At 40.8% G+C, this 21,440-nt stretch overlaps 1 protein-coding gene across 1 annotated transcript in view; it reads left to right on the top strand.

Moving 5' to 3' along the window:
* Nucleotides 1–205: 205 nt before the first annotated feature.
* The window catches only part of CAMTA1 (calmodulin binding transcription activator 1), a 1,228,941-nt gene continuing 1,207,706 nt past the window's right edge, over nucleotides 206–21,440 (top strand). The window contains exons 1-2 of the mRNA XM_019541692.1: nucleotides 206–211; nucleotides 1,041–1,268. Of these exons, the coding sequence (XP_019397237.1) occupies nucleotides 206–211; nucleotides 1,041–1,268 (234 nt within the window). The remainder of the gene's footprint in view (nucleotides 212–1,040; nucleotides 1,269–21,440) is intronic.

The following is a 21,440-nucleotide window of genomic DNA, read 5'->3' as shown; positions in this document are numbered from 1 at the left end:
ACTGTTCCAGTCAGCTAATTAGAGCATGAATAAATCGTTATGGATAGACGGACAGATTGAGGCTTTTATAATATTTATAATTGTGTGTTGGTGTTTGTACACCTAACGGTGTTTATATTGCGTGATACTCTGTGGCATCCTTAAAAGGATGTCTTGGTATCCCAGGATGCTGTGGAACCCTGGTTGTGAATCACTGCTTTAGGAAATGAACGTGAGTTGTGTAAATGGATGTAATAGATTCCTTTTATTGTCCAGATCATGTTGCTTGTGTGCTGTATCCTAGTGTCCTGTTTTTCCCCAGGGGATTTCTGTCAGAATGTTGTCTCCGAATTTGAAGCCCCCATGTACCACTGACTGTTCTAGTTACTGGAAAAAAGGATAATTCAGTTTCCTCTTGTTTTCTCATACTGCCTGAGCGATTCAAGATAGAAGGGTTTCCATCACTTCACTCCCAGTTGACAGGGTATTTTGATTAAACTGTATGCACCTTCCCAAGTTGTAGCAGATGAGAAGTGACCTGATTCTGATGAGGTTGTACTGCTTTAGAGAGCTCCCAGTAGCTTCAGAGAAACCTGACTGACCTTGAGTTTTTCATTTTTCATCTTGGCAAAGCAATGATAGCAGCTGCACAGGCACTGGACCGATGTCTAGGCCTAGGCCAGTTCTGCAGTAGAAGAAGTTTGCTTGTAAGGTTCTATATTAAAAGACGCTCCTGGTGTAGATAGTTTATACAAGCAGAAAGTGGCTTTTACCACTATAGTTTATACTGATATCCTGAGTAAAATAAACTATGCCAGCAGAAGCAGTTTTTTGCTGGTATAAAATGTTTCAAGAAAAAATTATTCCCCAAGCACCATTGCTGTTAGTAATAAATATTCCAATATAGACATGGCCTTAGAAAGCTAGCACTATGTCTGTTTTTATTCAGTGCACATCCAGAAGGAGGTAGATACTTTAAAAATGAAAGTTTAAATTCAGCAAAAGTGATGATGATTGTTTTCCTCTGAGCAGTTGGCACGAAAAAAGCTAGCTGCTATTAGGTAGCATATCAGTCAGTAGATGTTCAAGTTCTGCATAAACTGACTCTATTAACAAAAATCCCTTTTCCTGAGATTACATGCATCATAAGTATTCTTTTCTCTTTTCTAGATGATCATGGGAACAGCAATGGCAGTCATGTAAAAATCTTTTTACCGAAAAAGCTGCTTGAATGTCTACCAAAATGTTCAAGTTTACCAAAAGAGAGGCACCGTTGGAACACTAATGAGGTAGCTCAATCTTTTTTATTAATACAGAGTATTTTTCTTGATGTGTATTGGTTCATTTCTTTGTTTGGGAGCACATTACTTTAGGTATCCAAGGGAAAGTGTGTTGCTTGTCTTGAGCAGCTTATTGTTTTAAAGAATAAAATGAGATTAAAAAATGTAGACTGAGTTTTGGATTGTATTGTTTCAAAATGAAAGATGGGCAAGCTGACTAATATAGTAGGAGTCTGTATTGTTGTCAGAGGCATAGTAAACTCTATATATGTATTCTTTAAATGTTCTTACTGTTGTCAAGAATGAATGGTGTGGTTTTGATATTACACTATGTTAATATTGAAAGTGCCTTACTATTAAAATACCTTATGATAGACTTCCTAACAGTAAAATGATATTTATCCCTCCTTGAAAAACAGACTTCTGTTTGAAAACACCCTAGCTTTTTGAGGAATTTTTGAGAGATCTTTGGTAAGAGCACGGTATCTGGAGGATCAAGTGTCTCAGACTTGGAAGCCAATTTTGCAAACAAATGAGGATGCTATTTTGAGTCCGCTTATATAATTTCCATCAGCCATAACAGTGTTTAGGGATTAGTCAAAACAAGAAAAATACACCTACTTTTAAAATTCAAATGTTTATAGATATAACCTGAAGCTTAGAGCACAGTTTATTTGTATGCCTGAAACTGTTTTTCAGACTTTTTAGGCCGTAAGGATACAAGTTATACTTTAGGATCCACAGCATAATTTTAGGTTTGTATAGAACTGTTTGTTCAAAAATGCCTTTGTCATATTTGTATGAACTCTCTCATTCTAAGAAATAATAAACTAGAAAAATATTTCACTAGATGAAGTAATTTAAGTATTTGCCTGTTACAGGCTAATTGTTCTTATTCCCATAGCAGTTAATTATAAAATCTATCTAAAATCTACTGGCATTGTTTTATGATAGCAGATGGCCCTTGGTCAAAAAAACACTAACTTGGTTTGTAAAAATCTGACTAGTGATTTGCAAAAAAACCACATTTTTATTACAGAGTTAAATTCAAACTTGTCCATTTTAATTCACAAAATATGGTATGTGATATGATAAGATATATGATGTGGGCTTGGTGTCTCTTCTAAAAAACTGTTGTCAGAAATTTCAAATAATTCTAGTAGTAGTACTTGGTATTATGTTTAGACTTTTTTATCTTAAGTAATTTGAACTAGACTATAAATCTGAAACTTGGCCATTTTCCCCGTATACAGTAAAAGCTTTGTTATCCGGCATGAGTGGTGCAAGGCTGGTGCCGGTTATGTAAAAATTCTGGTTATCTGAGAGTTATATGGAAAACAGTACCATACTTGTAGTGCAAATACTTGATGCACATGCGCATGCCTGATAGACTTGGCAAAGATTCCAGTTGCTAAAGTGAGGATTCATTTTGGGGTTATTGGAAATTCCAGTTAATAGAGTATTCTGGTTGGTAAAATGCTGGTTAACACAGCTTTTAGTATATAATTAACTTTCTGGTGTGATCATATTTGCAATAATAGCAGTATGCGTGAACTAGTATCAATTCCAAGCAATTTAAAAGTGTTTTTTAGACCAGGATTTCTGAAGAACCGTTCTTAACATACTCCCATGAAATCTTAAACATAGTTTAATTACTTCAGCCGCTCTTTAATGGTTCTTTTAGTGTTGAAATTAAGTAGTTTTTTTAATTATATGAATTGCATGCACATGTGACCTGTAAATGTTCACAGTGTTTTAGAATGCCCGTATCCATAAATAAAGGAGGTCTGACAGTTTTAAAGTTTAAAGGGGAATGATTGTGCATATGGGATAGATGGAAGATTGAGAGTATGATTTTGCTTTTTGTTTTGATAAGTTTTTAATAGTGTAGGAAGACAATGGAAGTGTATTGCAAGTACACTATTTGGCATGTCAGTCACACTGTAGACAGTGGACATGAAACCACATTTGTTGAAAGCTTTGTTAGTGTTAGTTGCAGTATTTTGGAAGTAGTGATACTGAAACTAACTTTATTGGCAAATATTTTAGCTGTTATTTATTGTAAGAAATGAAGATCAGCTTCCTGGCAGTGATTCTTGAATCAGTTTACTTTGCTCTTCTTGCACATGGACTTTGTCATTGTTAACCATGCTGTTTTGCTTATGAAAATTTTATTACATTAGGCCATTACTGTGATATAGGAATGACACTCTAGACAGTACGCAACAGAAACATTCTGCCTTCTGATAGAAGCTGTGTTTTTTCCTCTTTGTTATATATTCTGCTCGGTGCAATGAATTTATAGTGAGCATTGTATACGTGACAGGGGTTTGGTCCCCTAAATTGGAACAGTGGGTTTTTAATTGCGATAATTAAAAACACATTGTTTCAAATTAGGGGCTTCTGTTACAGTGAGGGTATGCCACCACCGCGGAAGGAAGGACTGGGGCCCTCTGCAGCTCAGGGGCTGCTCAGCCTACAGTCAGTTTGCCCCACAGCTGAGGAAGACATGGGCAAGCTTGGGGGGGTGGAAAAAAAAAGGATTGGACCCCTCACTGCTTCTGCCTTCAGGCCACCTCTCCTGCAGTGGGGTGGGGGCAAGCTGTCAGAGGCTGCAACATTACAAATAGCTATGTTGCAAATTAAACTACATGCAAGTGTGGTTTAGTTTGCAATGTAGGAAACTCATTTAAATCATAAACAACCTCCACACATGTACAGCGTGATGCAATTAAACCACAAAAATGGCCAATATTCGTCACGTGTACAAACTCCCTGGATGGCTATAGTGCGTTGGCCTTGTCCTATGTCAGGACTGAAGAACAGACTCCTTTGCCTAGATGAACTCTTGATGGAAAATTTTCCTGAGCAGTTTGCTGCCTTAGTATAGGTGCAGATATGTAGTTACCTTTACTTCTTATCAGAGCCTACAGGTTGTGTTGTAGCCTCTTCTCCACAGTTGTGATACTTTATTATGATTTAAATAAATATTGGAATTTGTCCAAATCAAAACAAATATATATTTCTTGTGTAGGATTAACTAATTTGATACTTATATTTTAATCAATAACTCATAAAATTAGAGGTAAGTGAACATTTTGATTCCATAAAGACTTAACTAGAAATTCCTGTAATCCGTGTTTCAGGAATTTACATCTCTGTTGTATTCTTGTAGAAATATTTTTGGGTTAGTTTACTTACTGTAGTGATCTAAGCACTGCTCCTTAATGTTAATTCAGTTGGTAGAAATAAACAGTTTTTTTTTTTTTCTTTTTGAAGAAAAATTCTGTGTATGCAGTGTTAGAACATTTGAATTTTTCTGAGGTAGGCAAAAGTTCAACGGGGGCAAAATAGCCCTGTTTCAGTCATGGGTAAGCTGGTCCTATTTAGCTTCCATTTTTGGATAAATTTGGGTATAGGGACTGTTAACACAGAACAGCTGAGGTGCTGCAAATTCCTGCCCTTGCTCCCAAGTCAGGAGCAGATTGACTTGATAGGAAGGGAGGATTTTGCTTGAAGGACTTTAATCCAGGGCTAGAGAAGACATTTGTGGTAGAACTTTTTTTATAGTAGTGCATTACAGTTCAGTGACATGCACGTGGCACTGTTTATTACTTACTTTGAGGCAGTGAGTGAGGCTTGGATATATTTTTAATTAAAAAAATAAAATTTTGCTAAACAGGTATTATTTTATAGGGCTTGTGAAAAGTTTTGGAACTATGGAGACACTTGAAACTAGGTAGGGCATTGTGAGAGAGTTGCAGAAACATACTGTTGTGATCTACAAATCTTTTTGACACTATTATCTATCTAATTCAGTTTGGACTCTAACTGCCTGGGCCCACCTTTTAGGGTTGCTTTTTTGTCAAGGTGGTTGTGGAGCAACATGGACATACATGATCTGGAATAGGGGCTATGCTGTAGATCCTGTGAAGTTTGAAGACTTGCCATTATTAGGTGATTAGAGCAGAGGTATGGGAAATGTTTCTGTTTTCCCCTCTGCCAGTGTCTCTCTCTTTGATTTTTGGGAAAGTTCCTTAATCTCTTCTGTATTATTCCTCACTTGTAAAATGGTATGAAGTACTTCACATGGGATTGAGGATTATGTTTCTAGTCCAGGGAGAATACCCTTTGAAAACTGTAGTTAGACTTTACATGAATTAAATTAATGCTTTACACAGTAAGAGAAATGTGACCTTTTAAAATGCCCACAACTTTTTATTGAGATATTTGCTTTTAGTCAGATGATGTGCATTTAACTAAAATGTTTGATGGAAATATGTTTCCTTATCAAAATGTCATTTCTTTTAAAATGTAGTTAATGGTGTTTTTATATTTTATATTGAAGAATGTATTCCTTGTAAATTTTAACTTTTTACTAGAGTTTGTAAAATCATAGGATCAGCCAAGCTGTTTAATTATGGTTTCATAATTTTTTTACTGAGCTTCTTGTGACACTTTATGTACTTTGCTTTTTGGGAAACTGAGTGGAATTTCACGAAACTTTGCAGATAACACCATCATACTTCATTTCTAGAAAATAATTATTTAAAAGTAGACTTTGGGTACCCGTGTGTTGCATTGTTAGTATACATGCAGTAAGAACTCAGTTGCATTCTTTTTTTGCCATCCAATGGATTAGTGGCTTCTCTTCACACTAGCAGTTTTTTACATGCTTCTTCAAGTTTTGATAGCCACTCCACAGTTGTGATAGAGACTCATTTTCTGCTCAGATACCCTTACATGCAAATATTGGAAACAAAGTATTAAATAAGCCTTTCATTTTGATATCACTGTTTATCTCTCTCCCCAATTTCTGTAGAAAGGAAACAGACCCAGCTATCACAATTGACAGTCTTGCTTTATATGGTAATTAACGGTGTTGGTAGAGAGAAAGAGTAAAGGTTAGTTGAAGTGAGCTGAAAGCAGTAGTGGTTACTTTTGCTGTTGGGAGTCCAGACCTGTTTCCTTAAAGATGAAAACAAGACAACTGCACAAAAGGAGAGAGAAAAGAACAGCAAATAGAGACAGTGCCTTCTGATGCTGACTCTTACTTCTGGGCTTGCTGCTAGAGAAGGGCACAAAAAGAGGAGCATGGCTTACAGAAGTGTTGCAGATGAAGTCTTGGCTAGCTCATCATTATAAAGAAAACAGAAGACAAAAAGTCAGAGGGGAAGGAGAAGACATAAGGATGAGAAAATAAAAGGTAATGTAAAGGTGTAGGTGAGTGCAGGAGTGCAGGCATGTCCTTCAGGTGCTTTCAGGATTTATCTGGAACCAGAGGGGTTGGAAGCATTGTCTGTGAACCTTTTTGTGCTCAGTCTGGATCTCAGGATAAGGATGATAAAGACTAGACAGTGTCACAATAGAGTCATGATGGTAAAACTTCTTTCAGTACACCAGTTCTACTTGGCACTGGCATCAAATTATGGACATAAAAAGGAGTGATGGGCACAGTAGCTCTTCTCATTTTGTTGGTTTACCTGGCTTAATTTCCAGCACCCTTGCTTTGGCATCTTAATTTGTGGTTCCACAGTCTTGCTGATTGCCAAATGTGATCTTATTCTTGCTGGATACATATTAGTAGATCTTTGTTTGGACTAGTTCAGTCTTTGAATGTTTTTAACTCTTTTACTTTCTTATATTGGCAGTTTGCAAAGTCAAGCCAGGCTCTTGTTGCTTTGAGATAACGTAAGAGTATAAACTGTTATAAAATCCCAAAACCCAAAACTAACATGTCTTCTGAATTTTTTAAAGCCCAGCATAGATTAACAGATTCTGAAATGCCATTTCCATGATTGGCTTGTAATTTATTTTGAAATTCACATATTTTTTGAAACTTAGGGAGCAGTCTGGAGGGTTGTGAGGAGTTGCAGGGTAAAGGAAACAGCATTTCTTGATTGCATGTTGGGCTCTGCTCAAGTACTTTCTGACTTGAATTTAACTGTTTTATATGGGTTATTCCGTTAATTTATTTATTTATTTATTTTGGGAAGTTCATTTACATGACATTCACAATCCTTCATTAGTCTTACCTCATGTAGAACATTTGTCAGTTAAATGGGAACTTTCATGGTGAGAGACCGTTTCATAGAATACCCCTGAGAGATGCGTAATGTTACCTAACACCATTTTTCTTTATCAGTATTTGAAATCTAAGATATTTTTTCAGCTTTCTGCATACATTTCAGTTTTTTGTTAACGTGATGAATATAATGTGAAAAACAAAACAACCCCCCCCCCACCCCTAGTTTATATTTTGGGTCACTATTTATAGGAATAAGAGTGTGGATTGTTCAAGTATAGTTAAAGGAAAACAAATTGAGAGAGCATCCAAATATGCTGAGTATGTTGTGTTGTTGCACACATGCCTAATCTTTGAAAAAGAGGGAGGTGATGAATGCTGGTTTTCAGTGACTTGAAACTGTGTGTTGTGGACTTGGCAGTTATTGAAAATGCTTGTTTAAGTGATAAGTCCTTTTGGGTAGGGACTGCTTTGTTGATAACTCAAGTTGCTTTGTATATTTTCAGACAGTAAAATAATAGTAGGTACGGCTACCTCTTCTCTGTAACGAACACTTAAAAATCCTGGGGCTGCTTCACCATTGTTTGATTATGCAACTAAAAGTCTGTTTTTGTAGGTCCTTTTTTAGTCCCCTTTTAGTGCTCTAGGGGTTTTTTTTGTTTGTTTGTTTTTAAATGATAGTCATGTTCGTATTTTCCATTTAAGATATTTGCCTGAATCTTTCCAAAGAGCAGCAGAGCATACTGAGAGCTTGGAGCCTTACAGGAGAGATGTTAAGGACCAACATTGATTGGAAAATGATTATCATTTAAACAGCATAACACAGGTCTGCAGTAAAAGGGAAAAAAACTCAGGTATCCAATTAGCTTCCTGTTACTGAGAGTGAAACCCTTTGTGAAACTCCTGAAAGCCTTTGGAAATCAGCAGCAGGAAGGCAATTGACCAGATTAAGTACTCTTGCTGCCATGGGCTTGTTTATTAAAAAACAGTTAAGTATTGCTGAAGAACTCTCCAGCATTGGATGTTCTTTGAATTTTTCAATGATCTTTATTCATGTTTATGTTAAAAACATGTCTAAATAAAGTAATTCTTAGTGTGCAAGCACCTCACACATAGCTATTTATTTTAAGATTTGCATAGTTTCTGTGGGATTTTATAATATTTTCATTCCAATTAGTCAGAGCCCCTCTTGATGCATGCTTTGCCAAGGTAACTTAAAGTGCTGCTGTATTTACTTGAATATAAGACAAGGAAAGCTCCTTGTTTTACATTTGTATATAAGGAAACCTCATTAAATACATTATCTATCATTAAACTGCTGCAAACATCACTAAGTGGGGTCCCAGTTTACCCAGAATCCCGTTCTCATTCCCTCTCTCAGCCTGTCACACATGGTTAATGTGGCACTGCCCTTCATGAGGTGGAGCTAGAGGGTCCCAGTACTCAACACATGAATATGTGGTTCCAGTCATGAGTGGGGACACTAATTAGCACATAGGTCCTTTGTAGGGGGTATCTGGAGTATACTGAGCCATACTGAGCAGTGCTGTGCTGTTGGGTCACCCTACCTTGAAACATTGTAGACTCTGCTGGAGCCCATCCCATTGTTATATGTAAATTGTGATCTTTTTGGCTTTGGACTAATATTATGCATAATATTATATATAAATATAAGTCGCTTCTCGGCCTTTTGGTCCAGATCAGGCATCAACAGGGGAAACATCATGTATCTGGGTCCACGAAGGCAGTTTTCCTTAAGTGTACCTGGGGATAACTGTTCTTCTGGCGTGGTTTAGTACCCACTGAAGTGTTGGGGCTTAAAGCCCACTTTATGGAAATGGGAGGCTCCTCCCTAGCTTGCTTCTGCGGCCATATGGCTGAGGGCAGGTGAAATTTGGGGGCATCCGAAACCCAAGCCTTCAGACTTGGGCCTGCATATAGGATACCTGCCAAAAGACTTCGGAAATATGTGAAGCCTCAGCTTGGGATGGAGGATATTTGCTGGTTGTAGGGCAAGTTATGGTTCTGAACTGACTCATGGATTTGGACTTGATTTGGCTTGGAACACAAAAAATTTCTTTAAAAAAATAAACTAAATATAAGTAGGTATGAAAGTGCTGCTTAAAAGTATGTTTATGGAGTACTCTTGCTAAACCTTACAGCAGTTCCAAAAAGTGAAATGCATCAAATCTGGATGAATTAATTCTATGGGTACTAATAGTAATTTGCCTATATGCAAGCTATGGGCACATTTATTTGAAAGTCAGTAGGTGTGTCTACACTTGCGCTTTAATGCACAGTAACTTATTTTGATGCATGTTAAAGTGTCACATCAAAAACCATGCAGATATGCTAATATTTAGTAAAAATAGGCTACTGCTCATTAAGTGTCACTAAAAAAGTGTGCGCTTTTACTACTGCGCATTAGGACAGCCTAATGCACATTTATTTAGTACCTCACGTAAGAGGTGCTAAATTCAGTGCACAGTAACAAAAGCACATTAATGAGCGTGTAGATGTACTCAGTGTTTTCAAATTTGCCCCTTACTTTCACGTACTTAGGGAGAGCAAGGTCTGACAGCAAGGAGGAGGAGTGTTGTAGGGGGCAGAGGCCATGGGTACCACCTGGCTCCCCTTCCCCCCCCGATTTATTTTCCCTGCTTTAGCAGTGAAATATGGACTAATTCAAGGAAAACCTCCAGGAAGTAGATTCTGTACCTGGAAAATGACCACAAATTTATCAACTTTCCATATACAGAATCTAATTATTGGGAGGGGGGGGTCATCTTATATTCAGTGTCATCTTTTATTTGAGTAAATACCATATTTAGCTGCCTCTTCTGTCTCACAAAAACATTAGTGAGGAAGATCCATGGAAAAATTGCTTGGGGCATCAGGACAGTAAAGAAGACTCTCATTATTTGTATCAATATAAGCACAAGTCTGCCTCTGGTTCATGTTGTTAATAAAAACTTATGAAAGCCCACTCCCGTAGGAGTGTTAGCAAGAGGCAGTTACAATTCTGCATGGTAGTACTTCCCAGGGCAAGGCATAAGGCCCAGGAAAGGAGGTTTTGTTGACAGCATGTGCTGTGTTTGAAGGTGCAAACATCTTTGAGGGAGTGACACAAGGTGGGATTTAATCAAGATGCTAAAACCATTTGAAAAGTAAAAGTACTTTTCATGGCATCTACAATAATTATGGAGATATTTTATAAAACTCAATCACTCCCTTTTAAATCTCACTTAGTGGAGAGCACAAAGTAACTTAGATTCTTTTTACTTGTTAGGCAAGGCTCTTTGGTTAGATACGATATCTTTTATTAGACCGAGTAGTTTGTGGGGGGGGAGTTCTTTGTAAGCTTTCAGGCACAAGCACCCTTCTTCAAGTATAGGGGGTCTCTGCTGTTCTGAGATCTCCAAGAAATGACAGAAGCTAAAAGTGTGACAGGAGGTCAGTGAGAATGTAAATAGCTGGAAATTAGGAAGGCAAAGAGTAGAAAAGGCGGGGAGGGAAGGAAGGGTGAGGGGGAAGTGTAAATGGTAAGGTCAGGCAGGTTGTAATGTATCATAAATCCAGTGTCTATATTGAGTCGGTGATTTTTTTTGTGTCTAGTAGGTTTATGAAGTGAAGTTCGTAGGCTTGTCTACAAAAGGTGTTTTATAAGTTCCCTTTGAGGATTAGAACATAATGTGCACAGTTTTGAAAATAGCAAGTTAGGTACTGTAGTAACCCTTTACATAGTTGTACAACAGCAAAAAGTAATGCAGGATTGGAAAAACATGTATATGTACAAAGTGCATCAGCTTTGTAATTTCCTGAGAGTAATGAGAATATTCAACTTTGACTAATTGCTAACTAATTACATGATAAAGTGTAACACACTTGATTCTGGAACAGCAAGGGCTGTGCTTCTGGCTGGTACCTGGACTCTATCCTTCAGGGTAGGGCGATGACGGCCCTGGGGGGGGGGGCTACCCTACCCCACCCTACCCCACCCCCACCCCAGAGAAGCACTTCTGGTTTGGCGCCAGCACTTTTGCCAGTGCCAGCGAGCATCTCTGGATGTCTGAGCTTTGGCTTGCCATCGGGCATGCTGGGAAACTGCCTTGCCCTGCTTTTTTCTGGGGTGGGTTTTTTTGGTACCTGGAAATTCAGAGCCCACACTGCGAACACGCTGCACAGGGAACATTTTTTCATTCTCAGTGTGCCTCTTGCAGCGTCTGAAACTAGTTCAAACATGCGTGTTCATCTGGATGCACCCTTATGATCTATCATGTCAATGTGTCTTGACAACCCTTTGAATTCAGAGGACAAAAACTTCAAGTTCACCCTAAAGAAACAAAACCAATCATGTTCTTGGATTCTTAGTAGAGAAAACTTTTATACAGCAAAGCATCTAACCTCTCTCACCTTGGCTGAGGTAAGAGTAACCCAGAAGGTCATTTGCAGAGTAAACACAGGGAGACAACTGAAAAGAATGGAAACCAAGCTTGGGGAGAGAAGCAGGTGACGTCTTCAAAAGGAAGTCTGTCACAGTCTAGCTCAGTGGTCTCCAAACTTTTTTGATTGCGCACCCCTGTCAGTAAAAAATTTGAGTGTGCACCCGCAATATATGTATATTTATTTATTTATAAAGTATATACATGTACTACTGTACTAATATATTATGTACATTATAAAACATACACAGAAAATAGAAATTAAATTGTCATTGTTTTTACCTCGTAATAGGGCTGACAAAGAGCTCGTACTAGGAGTAGGAGAAGTGTCAGCTCTGCCATTTTCTTGTTGTTTGCTTGTGCTGGCATTATTAGTATCATTTTCAATCCTCGGTTTCTTTGCAGGAATCTTTTTAAGCCACTTGTCCATTTTGTGAGGGTTAGCTTAGTTGAAACTAGATAATATAATTTGTAAATCCACTTAATCGGGCACACGTAAACTGCAATACGTCCCAATACGCTGAAAGCGAACGAATGCTTCTTCCCTCAAGATACCTCGCATACCATATGTAACACGTGACCGTCTGACATATGGACTGAGTGAGGGCCCCAGTGTCAATCTGTATATTAAATATTAGTAAAGCTTAATTTCTTTCTTACTTTTTAGATAAAAATAAATAAAAATACAAGTTCTAATATTTTCTTTGCGCACCCCCTGGGAGCGTCTCATGCATTCCACTTTGGAGACCGCTGGTCTAACTAGCAGAGGCATTTGTAAGCACCTTAAAATATTATCTTAATTCTAAAACTACTTTGAAGCCCATGTCTGCCATATGGTTGCAGTTACGGGTCCATGAAATACAGAGGAGTTGGAAAGCAGGTCACTGCTCTGTTTCTTAGAGCCCCAAACTTATTGTCCAAAGGGATATGAGACAGGCACTACTTCTAAAAGCTTTTGCCCTCATGGATCATTTGGCAGCTGGGTTGTCAATCTCTTGTTAACTCACAAACTCAGCAAGCCCTGATGTTTGAGCTGCTTCCTTCAGCTGTAATCTGGCACCAGCACAGAGAATTAGCCCCAGAGAAAAGAGCTCAGAATTAGGGAAGAAAACAGGGTTATGCAGCTGATGCTAGACAAGACCAATTCTTCAGGATCCAATTATGGCTGAGACTTCACAGGAGGACAGTTCCTAGTTTGCCTTGACTCGGCTATCTCATGTAAGGGACGGGGGAGAGAAGCTACATAAATAAGAAGACTCTGTCTTGACAGACATGAAAATGAAGACTCATTCAGACTTTGATTCTAGAATACAGCCTGCCTTCAAAGAGAACAACATACAAAGTTTAGTTATTTTAAACAAAGTTTTCAGCTTTCAAAGAGTCTCAGAAACATCAGCACTGTAATTAGCTATTTTCTGGTTAATAATTCCTTTAAAAGACTTCCTAAATTATAGCATCTCCCACACAGGAAGATGCTTATCTGATATTGATATTCTCTACGTTGATAATCTGCAATAAACATTTGTTGAGAAATTTTTATTAGAAAACTTAACTAGAGTAATATTTTGTGTAGGTCACTGGTAAATGGATACAATTTATTTTAACAATATGGAACAATTCCTTTACTAGGTTAAAGATGCCTAAAGAATTCTTTTCCTATTCAAATATAATGACATTGCTTTGCTCTCCTCTAGTTTAAGAGAGAATGTTTTTCCTGCTCTTACCTAAAAAGCGAGAAGCCGAATGTCAAAATAATATTATTTTACCTTGTATACAAATCATAACTTTTAACAAGTTTGCTCTTTACAGCCTACCCCTGCAGTGCAGTCAGACTAGGAGGGGCTAAGTAGTAACCACAAAAGGTTACAGAATCCAGTGGCCAATGATGGTTCTCCTTTGTTAGAAGCTAACCCTTCGTAAAATTCCCAGAACTTCTTTTCAGTATTGGGATTGGCTTGCCAACAAAATGATTGATTCTAAATGAATAGCAGGGAACATCTGATTGCTGCAAAATCTCCCTTCATTTCTTACTACTTTTTCCTTTGGGGTTTTTGACTGCATATGGTTACCAATTACCTGATGATAACTATACCTATTCATAGCCACTGGAGGGGCCCAGCGGGCTTTTGAAGGAATCTGTGTTTGGTACTGCAGATGCCTGTAGATTTTGCGCTTAGGGCACAAGCTCAGGCTTACCTGCTTTCTTCTTGCACAAACGCAGCTAGAGCTGACTGGAAATGTCCTGTCAGAGCAATATGCTGATGAAGAAAACAGCTTTCAAAAACATTTCAGTTCAACTAAAAATATTTAGTATTTCCACCAAGAATAAATAAGTGGAGAATGCCATTTTGCTATACTGTTCTAAAACGTTCTGATTATCATGAAAGGTTATGGTTGGAAGTGACCTCAAGAGATCATCTAGTCCAACCCCCTGCTCAAAGCAGGACCATCCCTAACTAGATCATTTCAGCCAAGCCTTTGTCACGATGGCCCTTGAAAACCTCCAAGGATGGAGATTCCACCCTCTCTTTAGGTAACCTGTTCCAGTGCTTTACCGCCCTCCGAGCGAGAAGGTTTTTCCTAACAACCAACCTAAATGTCATTTGCTGCAACTTGAGACCATTGCTCCTTGTTTTCTCATATACCACCACTGAGAACAGTCTAGTTCCATCCTCTTTGGACTCACCCTTCGGATAGTTAAAGGCATGGGTGACTGGTGCTGCCTGGCTCTGGGGGGGTGCGGAACATCTGCTGATTGCCGACAGGGATGGTATCATAGTACTTAGAGTCGGAAGGGACCTAAACAGATCATCAGGTCCAGCCCCCTGCCCTGGACAGGAACGGGTGCCAGGATCATATCGCCCCAGCCAAGTATTTGTCCAGACTCTTCTTGGAGACCCCCAAGGTAGGAGAGAGTACCACCTCACTTGGGAGCCCATTCCAGAGCCTGGCACCCCTAACTGTAATGTAATGTCTCCTGATGTCCCGCCTGAACCTTCTCTCTAACAATTTGTAGCCGTTAGTAGTTTTAGAATTAGGATAATATTTTAAGGTGCTTACTAATGCCTCTGCTAGCCAGACTGTGACTGACTTCCTTTTGAAGACATGACCTGCTTCTCTCCCCAAGCTTGGTTTCCATTCTTTTCAGTTGTCTCCCTGTGTTTACTCTGCAGTTGACCTTCTGGGTTACTCTTACCTAAGCCAGGGTGAGAGAAGTGAAATGCTTTACTGTATAAGTTTTCTCTACTAAGATTCCAAAAACATGATTCTTTTTGTTTATTTAGGCTGTATGATGATTAGTAGGGTTCTGGGTTTTCTGTTTCCTGCAGAAAAACAAGGCTTTTCCCCTTTGAAGGACAAAAATGAGGCTTTGCCCTTAAAGGCTGCTCATCTGCAGTGAACTGCTTGGAATTGAGTTGGAGGTCATGGGGGGATGACTGCTCTGTGGTACCACCTGAGGACCTTCCCCTTCCCCATGCTCTGCCCCACATACCCTTTCATCCCACTGCTGGGGTAGGACTCAAGTCACTGGAGTCCAAGGAAGGCGGGGGCCCTGCCTCCTCCCCTTGCCCCTGGCTACACCTGCATGTGGTGCTGGGTGGCCAGAGACGGGAAAGGAGCCGCCTTTGCACTTGTGGCCCGGCAAGTGGTTGCTGCCTGTCTCCACAGTGCCTGGCAGCTTTCATGAAACAGGCTCAAGGCTGAGCGTGGCTCCTGGCAGGGCTGCATAGCTCATCTTGCCTGGCTCTTATCTTCTTGCCAGCTGGGGGCAGGGCCAGGGCTGCTCTGCCACTGGGGGCTCAAACCAGCTCTGCAGGTTACCCAGGGGGATGTTGTTGAAGCACTTGATTCTGCAGTGCCCACTGGGGGGGAGGCAGGTGTTCTCCTTGGCTGCCTTTGCCCTAGTGTTAGCTGGTGGCACCGTGTCCATGGCACTGCCTCCATGGCTGCTCTTATTAGCTGACTAGCTTGGAATTCACTCATCTTGGCCACTGCCCTGCTCCTCTCCTCTTCCTGCAGGGGCCATAGTTTCATAGTAGCTGGGGTCAGGAGGGACGTGAATAGATCATTTAGCCTGACCCCCTGCCACAGGCAGGAATGAATGCTGGGTTCACAAGACCCCAGACAGGTGATCATCCAACCTCCTCTTGAATTTGCCGAAGGTAGGGGTGAGGACCACTTCCCTGGGAAGTTGGTTCCAGATTTTGGCCACCCTAACTGTAAAAAAATTGCCTTCTGAACTCTAACCTAAACCTGTTCTCCATCAGCTTATTACCATTGTTCCTCGTCACCCCAGGTGGTGCTGGGGAGAAAGGGCTTTACCTGTTTGCTGTTGATCTCCCCTGAGTTTGTAGGCAGCCACTAGGTCTCCCCTCAGCCTCCTCTTGCTGAGGCTGAACAGGTTCAGGTCCCTCAGTCTCTCCTCATAGGGCCTGTCCTGTTGCCTTCTCACCAAGCAGGTGGCCCTCCTCTGAACTCTCTCCAGGCTGGCCACATCCTTTCTAAAGTGCGGCACCCAGAACTGGACTCTACTGCAATTGCGGCCTGACCAAAGTCACATAGAGGGGGAGTATCACCTCTCAGGACGGGCATGAGATTCACTTTTGGATGCATGACAAGGTGTGGCTGGCCTTGCTGGCTATGGTGTGGCATTGGCAGCTCATGTTCATCTTGGAGTCAGTAATGACTCCAAGATCCTGTTCTGCCTCTGTGCTTTCAAGTGGGGAGCTCCCCAGCCTGTATGTGTGCTGTGGATTCCTTCTCCCAAGGTGCAGTGCTCTGCATTTATCTATGTTGAACCCTATCCTATTCTCATCTGCCCACTTTTGTAGTTTGTCTAAATCTATTTGCAGCCCCTCACTCCCTTCAAGCGTGTCCACCACACCCCACATCTTAGCATCATCAGTAAACTGGAACAGCGTGCTTTCCACCCCCTGCTGGAGGAGCTTCAGGGAGCTCTTCTGGATCAGGAACTTGGCTGGCTTCAGCATGCTCTGCAAAGGCAACATCTAGCGGGGTCAGGGCATGCAGAACCAGTGTGGCAAGTGGCTCTCATGAAGGCATCCTGCACTAGGCAAACAGGGCCCTGCCTGGGCCCCAAGCTTGTTGGGGCTCTAGAGATCAGGTTGAATGGGGACACAATTGGCCCTTGTTTAACAGCTGTGTAGGTGCTAGAAGTGTAGTCAGACACCCTGGATGTAAGTAACTTCCCAAGGAAAGAAAAGGCCCAGGCTGCAGGAAACAGGGGTAGGAAAAAGCTTGTTCTCTATCATTTCTGTACAACAAGCTGTTATGTGGAAACCCCCATATTGTTAAGAGCTGGAAAGAGCAGCATGAATAACCCCAGTGCTCAAAACAGATTCCCCGATCCCCAGGTTTGGAGCACTTCCAGCATTTCCTGGACTGGAACAATTTACTGTAAATGCATCTGCTTGAAGTGACATAAGAGCAGCATTTTTATTGTGGTGAACCTGCTGTGACTGGAGCCCCCTCTGTTACCAGGTATGTTAGTCAGGGCTTGGACTCTGACTTTTGTATGTGCCACAAAGCAGCAGGGGGGACAGCTGCAATTGGACCCACATCCTGATTTAAGGGGGGAGCTGATACTGGGAGGGAGCAAGGTGGAGGTAGGTAGGGACTGTGGGTTGGGAGTGTGAGGCACTGGCAGGGCTGGGAAGACTATGGCTTGGGAGCGAAGGGCACTGGCATATCAGGGCTGCTTAGTGCCATATAGTAGCCTGGGGGACAGCTGCAGCTGGATCCACGTCCTGGTGAGTGAAGGGGGCAGGGGGAGATTTGATTTTCCATGATTTAAAAAAAACCAAAATCAAATGCCAAAATATATAGGTATTTAGAATTTATTTTATTATAATGATTGAGGCACTGGTTGGCTTCCAAATTGCTTTAAGATTGTAAAATATATCAGTAAAACATAGTGTTCAACTGACGCGTGTGCGCGCACACACACACAGGTTTCACTTTAATCATGGAAAGATGTGGACTTTTTTTTTTTTTATCAGAGAGTTCTGGACTTTTTTAACAGAGAAAACCAGGAATCCTGATTAGTCAACCCCTTGCATCTCTTTGATGTATACTTAAATTCTGTAACTTTTTAAAATAAGGCCAGCTGGCCTTGATTTTCTTTTTCTCTCACGTGCTAGTTTGGTAAGGTTTTGAGATTCATCTGTTTGTCACCCCATGTATTTGGGGAAGCCTCCAAGGAAAAAGAAGGACTTTAATTCTTCTTTCAGGTTTTGGTTGCAAAGGTGATTCCCTGTTTGAACCAAAGAGATTCTTTTCCTTGTGGGTAAAGCTTAATAACTTTGTGAAATTCCCAAATTCACAAGAGGAGTCCGTATTATATATTTGTGAGCCCCCCTTTGCACAATTCAGTTTTATGTGTGAGGAATAAAATGTCTTTTTCATGCTGTATAATACAGGAAGCTCTTGAATGTTTTCTTAGAAATACAGAAAAAAAATATTAATACAGTTAAAATCCTTAGGGTCTGAAAATTCCTACCTAGCAAGCGTTCTTCAGCTCACCCTATGTGTGTGATTATAGTGTTCATGAACGAATTGGAAGTTTGTTTTAGATATTTTTTCTTATCAGCATCATAACATCTTCTTGTGCCACTTTGGAGCTGACTTTATGAAGCTTCTCACTGAATTGCATTACATCTAGAAACTGACAATTAGCTTTGTGGCATACTGTATGAGTACAGTAAAAGTGTAAAAGACCATCCCTGTTGGACAACAGCTCTCTCACACCACTAGCTGAAAATCCCCAAGCAACCTAGTTCTGCAGCACCTTCACTGAAGTATTCCTATCAGGGAATTAACAATATTTGCTTGCTGATAGGCAGCTGACTTCTATCAACAAGTCTTCTTAACGCCATAGGTAGTAGTAGAGTTCCCTTCAGAATAGTATTCCAGGTAGAAAGGCGTGCTGAGAAGATCAACATTATATCTGCTAAGAACAAGCAGCAAGAGGTCTCTCCAGTGTAAGAATTCGAGGATGCATTGATTATTAAAACAATTTCTTAGGGTTGCTGTACACCTCCCCAGGAGGGCTGGGTGTACTTATTCCCTGTATCTTCTCCTTGCTGCCTTTCTTTTCTGAGCTGCCTGTCAGTGCCTCGCCCACCATGCCTTGATGGGATAAACTAACATGAACTTGGCCTCGTAGGGCACCAGGTTGATGTCTGGTTGGGGTTGCCCAAACTCCGCTCAAGTTTGCTCTAGCTTCACCAGTTAGTTCTGGACCCACTGTTTAGGACCACAGGCTTCTGTCACAGCAGGATGTGCTCCTGACGCAGGGTTGGCAACCATGAGTCACACTGTCCCCTTTACTACCTCAGCCGGCCCTTTCAGGACTGGCTTACAGTAAGTCTGTCACCACACTCGTTCCCGCTGGTCAACACCGGTTTCACATCCACCATGCTGGATGTATCCTTTTGTTTCTACAGGCTGCCCTTTGAGTGCTGGAGTTTTCGGGTACTGCCCTTGCCCTCCTTTCCATGGCCTCTGTCCCTTTAGCCGCCACCTGATCCACCAAGTTGAGGACCCCTGTCCATGTGTCAACTCGACTACTAACACAAAATCTCCTTCCTGCAGATTGGTCTCATCCTCAGTTGTTCTTCCTCCAGTACAAACACTGAAAAGCAAATAAGGCTTGAAACTTATCTGTCCCACTGCAGTTTTTCCTCATCCAGCCAGTATCCAAGCCTGCCCACTGCAGTCTGTGGCGCTCTCTCTTCTCCCCTGCCCACCCCGCAGCCTTCCTTCCTGGAGGTCCCCTCCCCCCTGCTCCTCCTTGGGGCCAGGCTCGCATACAGTGAACGCGGGTCACCTGATCCTGGTACTTCTGCCCTGGGTCCTCCAGGGCTATCTGCCCCCATACCTGGTGTTTGTTTTTCCTTGGCTTCTGCATTCACTCAGCTAAGAATGGATGCATGTGTGTGGTGGGGGAGTGGGCTGGAGGGGGAGAACTAGTGAAGAAAGGAAAGGCTGGAAGGAAAAGCATGCCAGGTCCTGGACAGATCAAGGGACTGCCCTGGACACCCACTCCCTCTAGTAATGGGGAAGGGACCCCATTACAGTTGCGTATACAGAAAGGAAATTTCTAATTAAGTATAAAACTTCAAACTATGTTATTTGCAAATTATCAAGAATAATTGGTATCTATAGATTAAAATTACATATACATCCTGGTTGGAGTCACACTATTTAATGCTGGGGTGGTTGCTTTCTTAGCCATTGTTCCACTGCAGCCCTAATAGCAAAAACTGCTGAAATGCTGTTTACAAGGGTTAAGGAAAAGTGCATCTCAGGAAAGGGCATATTCTATCATTTTTGAATCCCTGGTTAATTAAATATTAATTTTCCCATTATGTTTAGTTCCCTGCTCTACCAGTAACCAACAGATCTTTAAATGCTACACAATGTCATTCTGACAATTAGAAAAAATATTAAGGAAAAACTTGGAGATCACGTTCAAGGAAAATGGGTTTTATGGATGCACTAAAAAAACCTCTTTAAGAATCTGGGTAAAAATGCTTGCTTATATGACTAAATATAGTCCAGTGGAATCTTTTTTATTGCATTTTAAAGATAATAAGTGAAAGAGATTGAATCTTCCTTTGAACTGAAGCATTTCAAGCAGGATAATTATTAGGGACCTACTCAAATCACAGTGTTGTAGATTTTGTGGAAACCACAAAATCAGGCGATCTCCATGAAATCTGCTGAGGCTGGGGGGAGAACTTGCTAAAATAAAATGCTGGCTCTCCAGCATTTTGCCTCCGTGCTTGCCACTGGTTGGCTGAGGGTTGCCCCCCCCCCGTCAGCCAATAAGTGGTGAAGACTCGGGCCATATTTATGGACAGCCCTCTCCACCTAACAGCAGCGGGGGATGGGGCTACCAGGATCTCCTTGCTCAATCAGGGGGTGGGGGGGGGCACCACAGTAAGCCCTTGAAAATAGCAGCTGACCCCATGATCTGCCTGGGAATTCAGCTGGCCACCTCATCGAGTTGAGTAGATCCCTAATTATTATGCCTTGCCTTTGAAAAAGCTTAGAGATATCATCATAATTTTTCTGTGCTATACTAAATTTTTCCAGCAGTTTGATACCAACTTTGCTTGCTCTGTGTTTCTCAGTCATGTTTGTGTAATTAGTAAATGTTTTGAGCAAGCTTAATGATTTCATAGAATTGAAAGGTTATTGTTCTTGGTGATTTTTAAATAGAAGCGTTAATAATTGATATGCAGCATGCACTCTAATGAAGGAAGAATTTTATAGGAAAAACTATTCTGATTTACTCTTCCCTTTGCTAGTTCTATGCTCATTGCAATCATTTTATGGTGATAGAACTTTAAACTCAACTGTTTCTTGTAACTGTGTGAGGCTAAGCTATTGGAAGGCAGGGTATATTGCAAGACACCTTTATAGACTAACTAAATAAGATATAAACAGAGAGGGTGCAAGCTTTTGTGCGCTGAAGCTCATTTCATAAGATACTGGAAAATTGTGACCAAATTGAACATTATAAAGTTTGACAGATACCTTAGTCGATGTTGTTTTTTCATAATGAACCCCTTTTCAGTTTTTATTCTTGAGTGAATCCAGTTGAATGAACTCTTTTATGCACTCTTTTGATAATTAAAAAATGATCGTATATTGTTTTCAACACCCTATGACTGGAATGCACAACAA

The sequence above is a fragment of the Crocodylus porosus genome, unplaced genomic scaffold, assembly GCF_001723895.1.
Source record: "Crocodylus porosus isolate Cpor-Errol unplaced genomic scaffold, CroPor_comp1, whole genome shotgun sequence".
NCBI lineage: Eukaryota > Metazoa > Chordata > Crocodylia > Crocodylidae > Crocodylus > Crocodylus porosus.
Note: the sequence above shows the minus strand (reverse complement) of the source record. Positions and strands in the feature narration are given on the sequence as shown.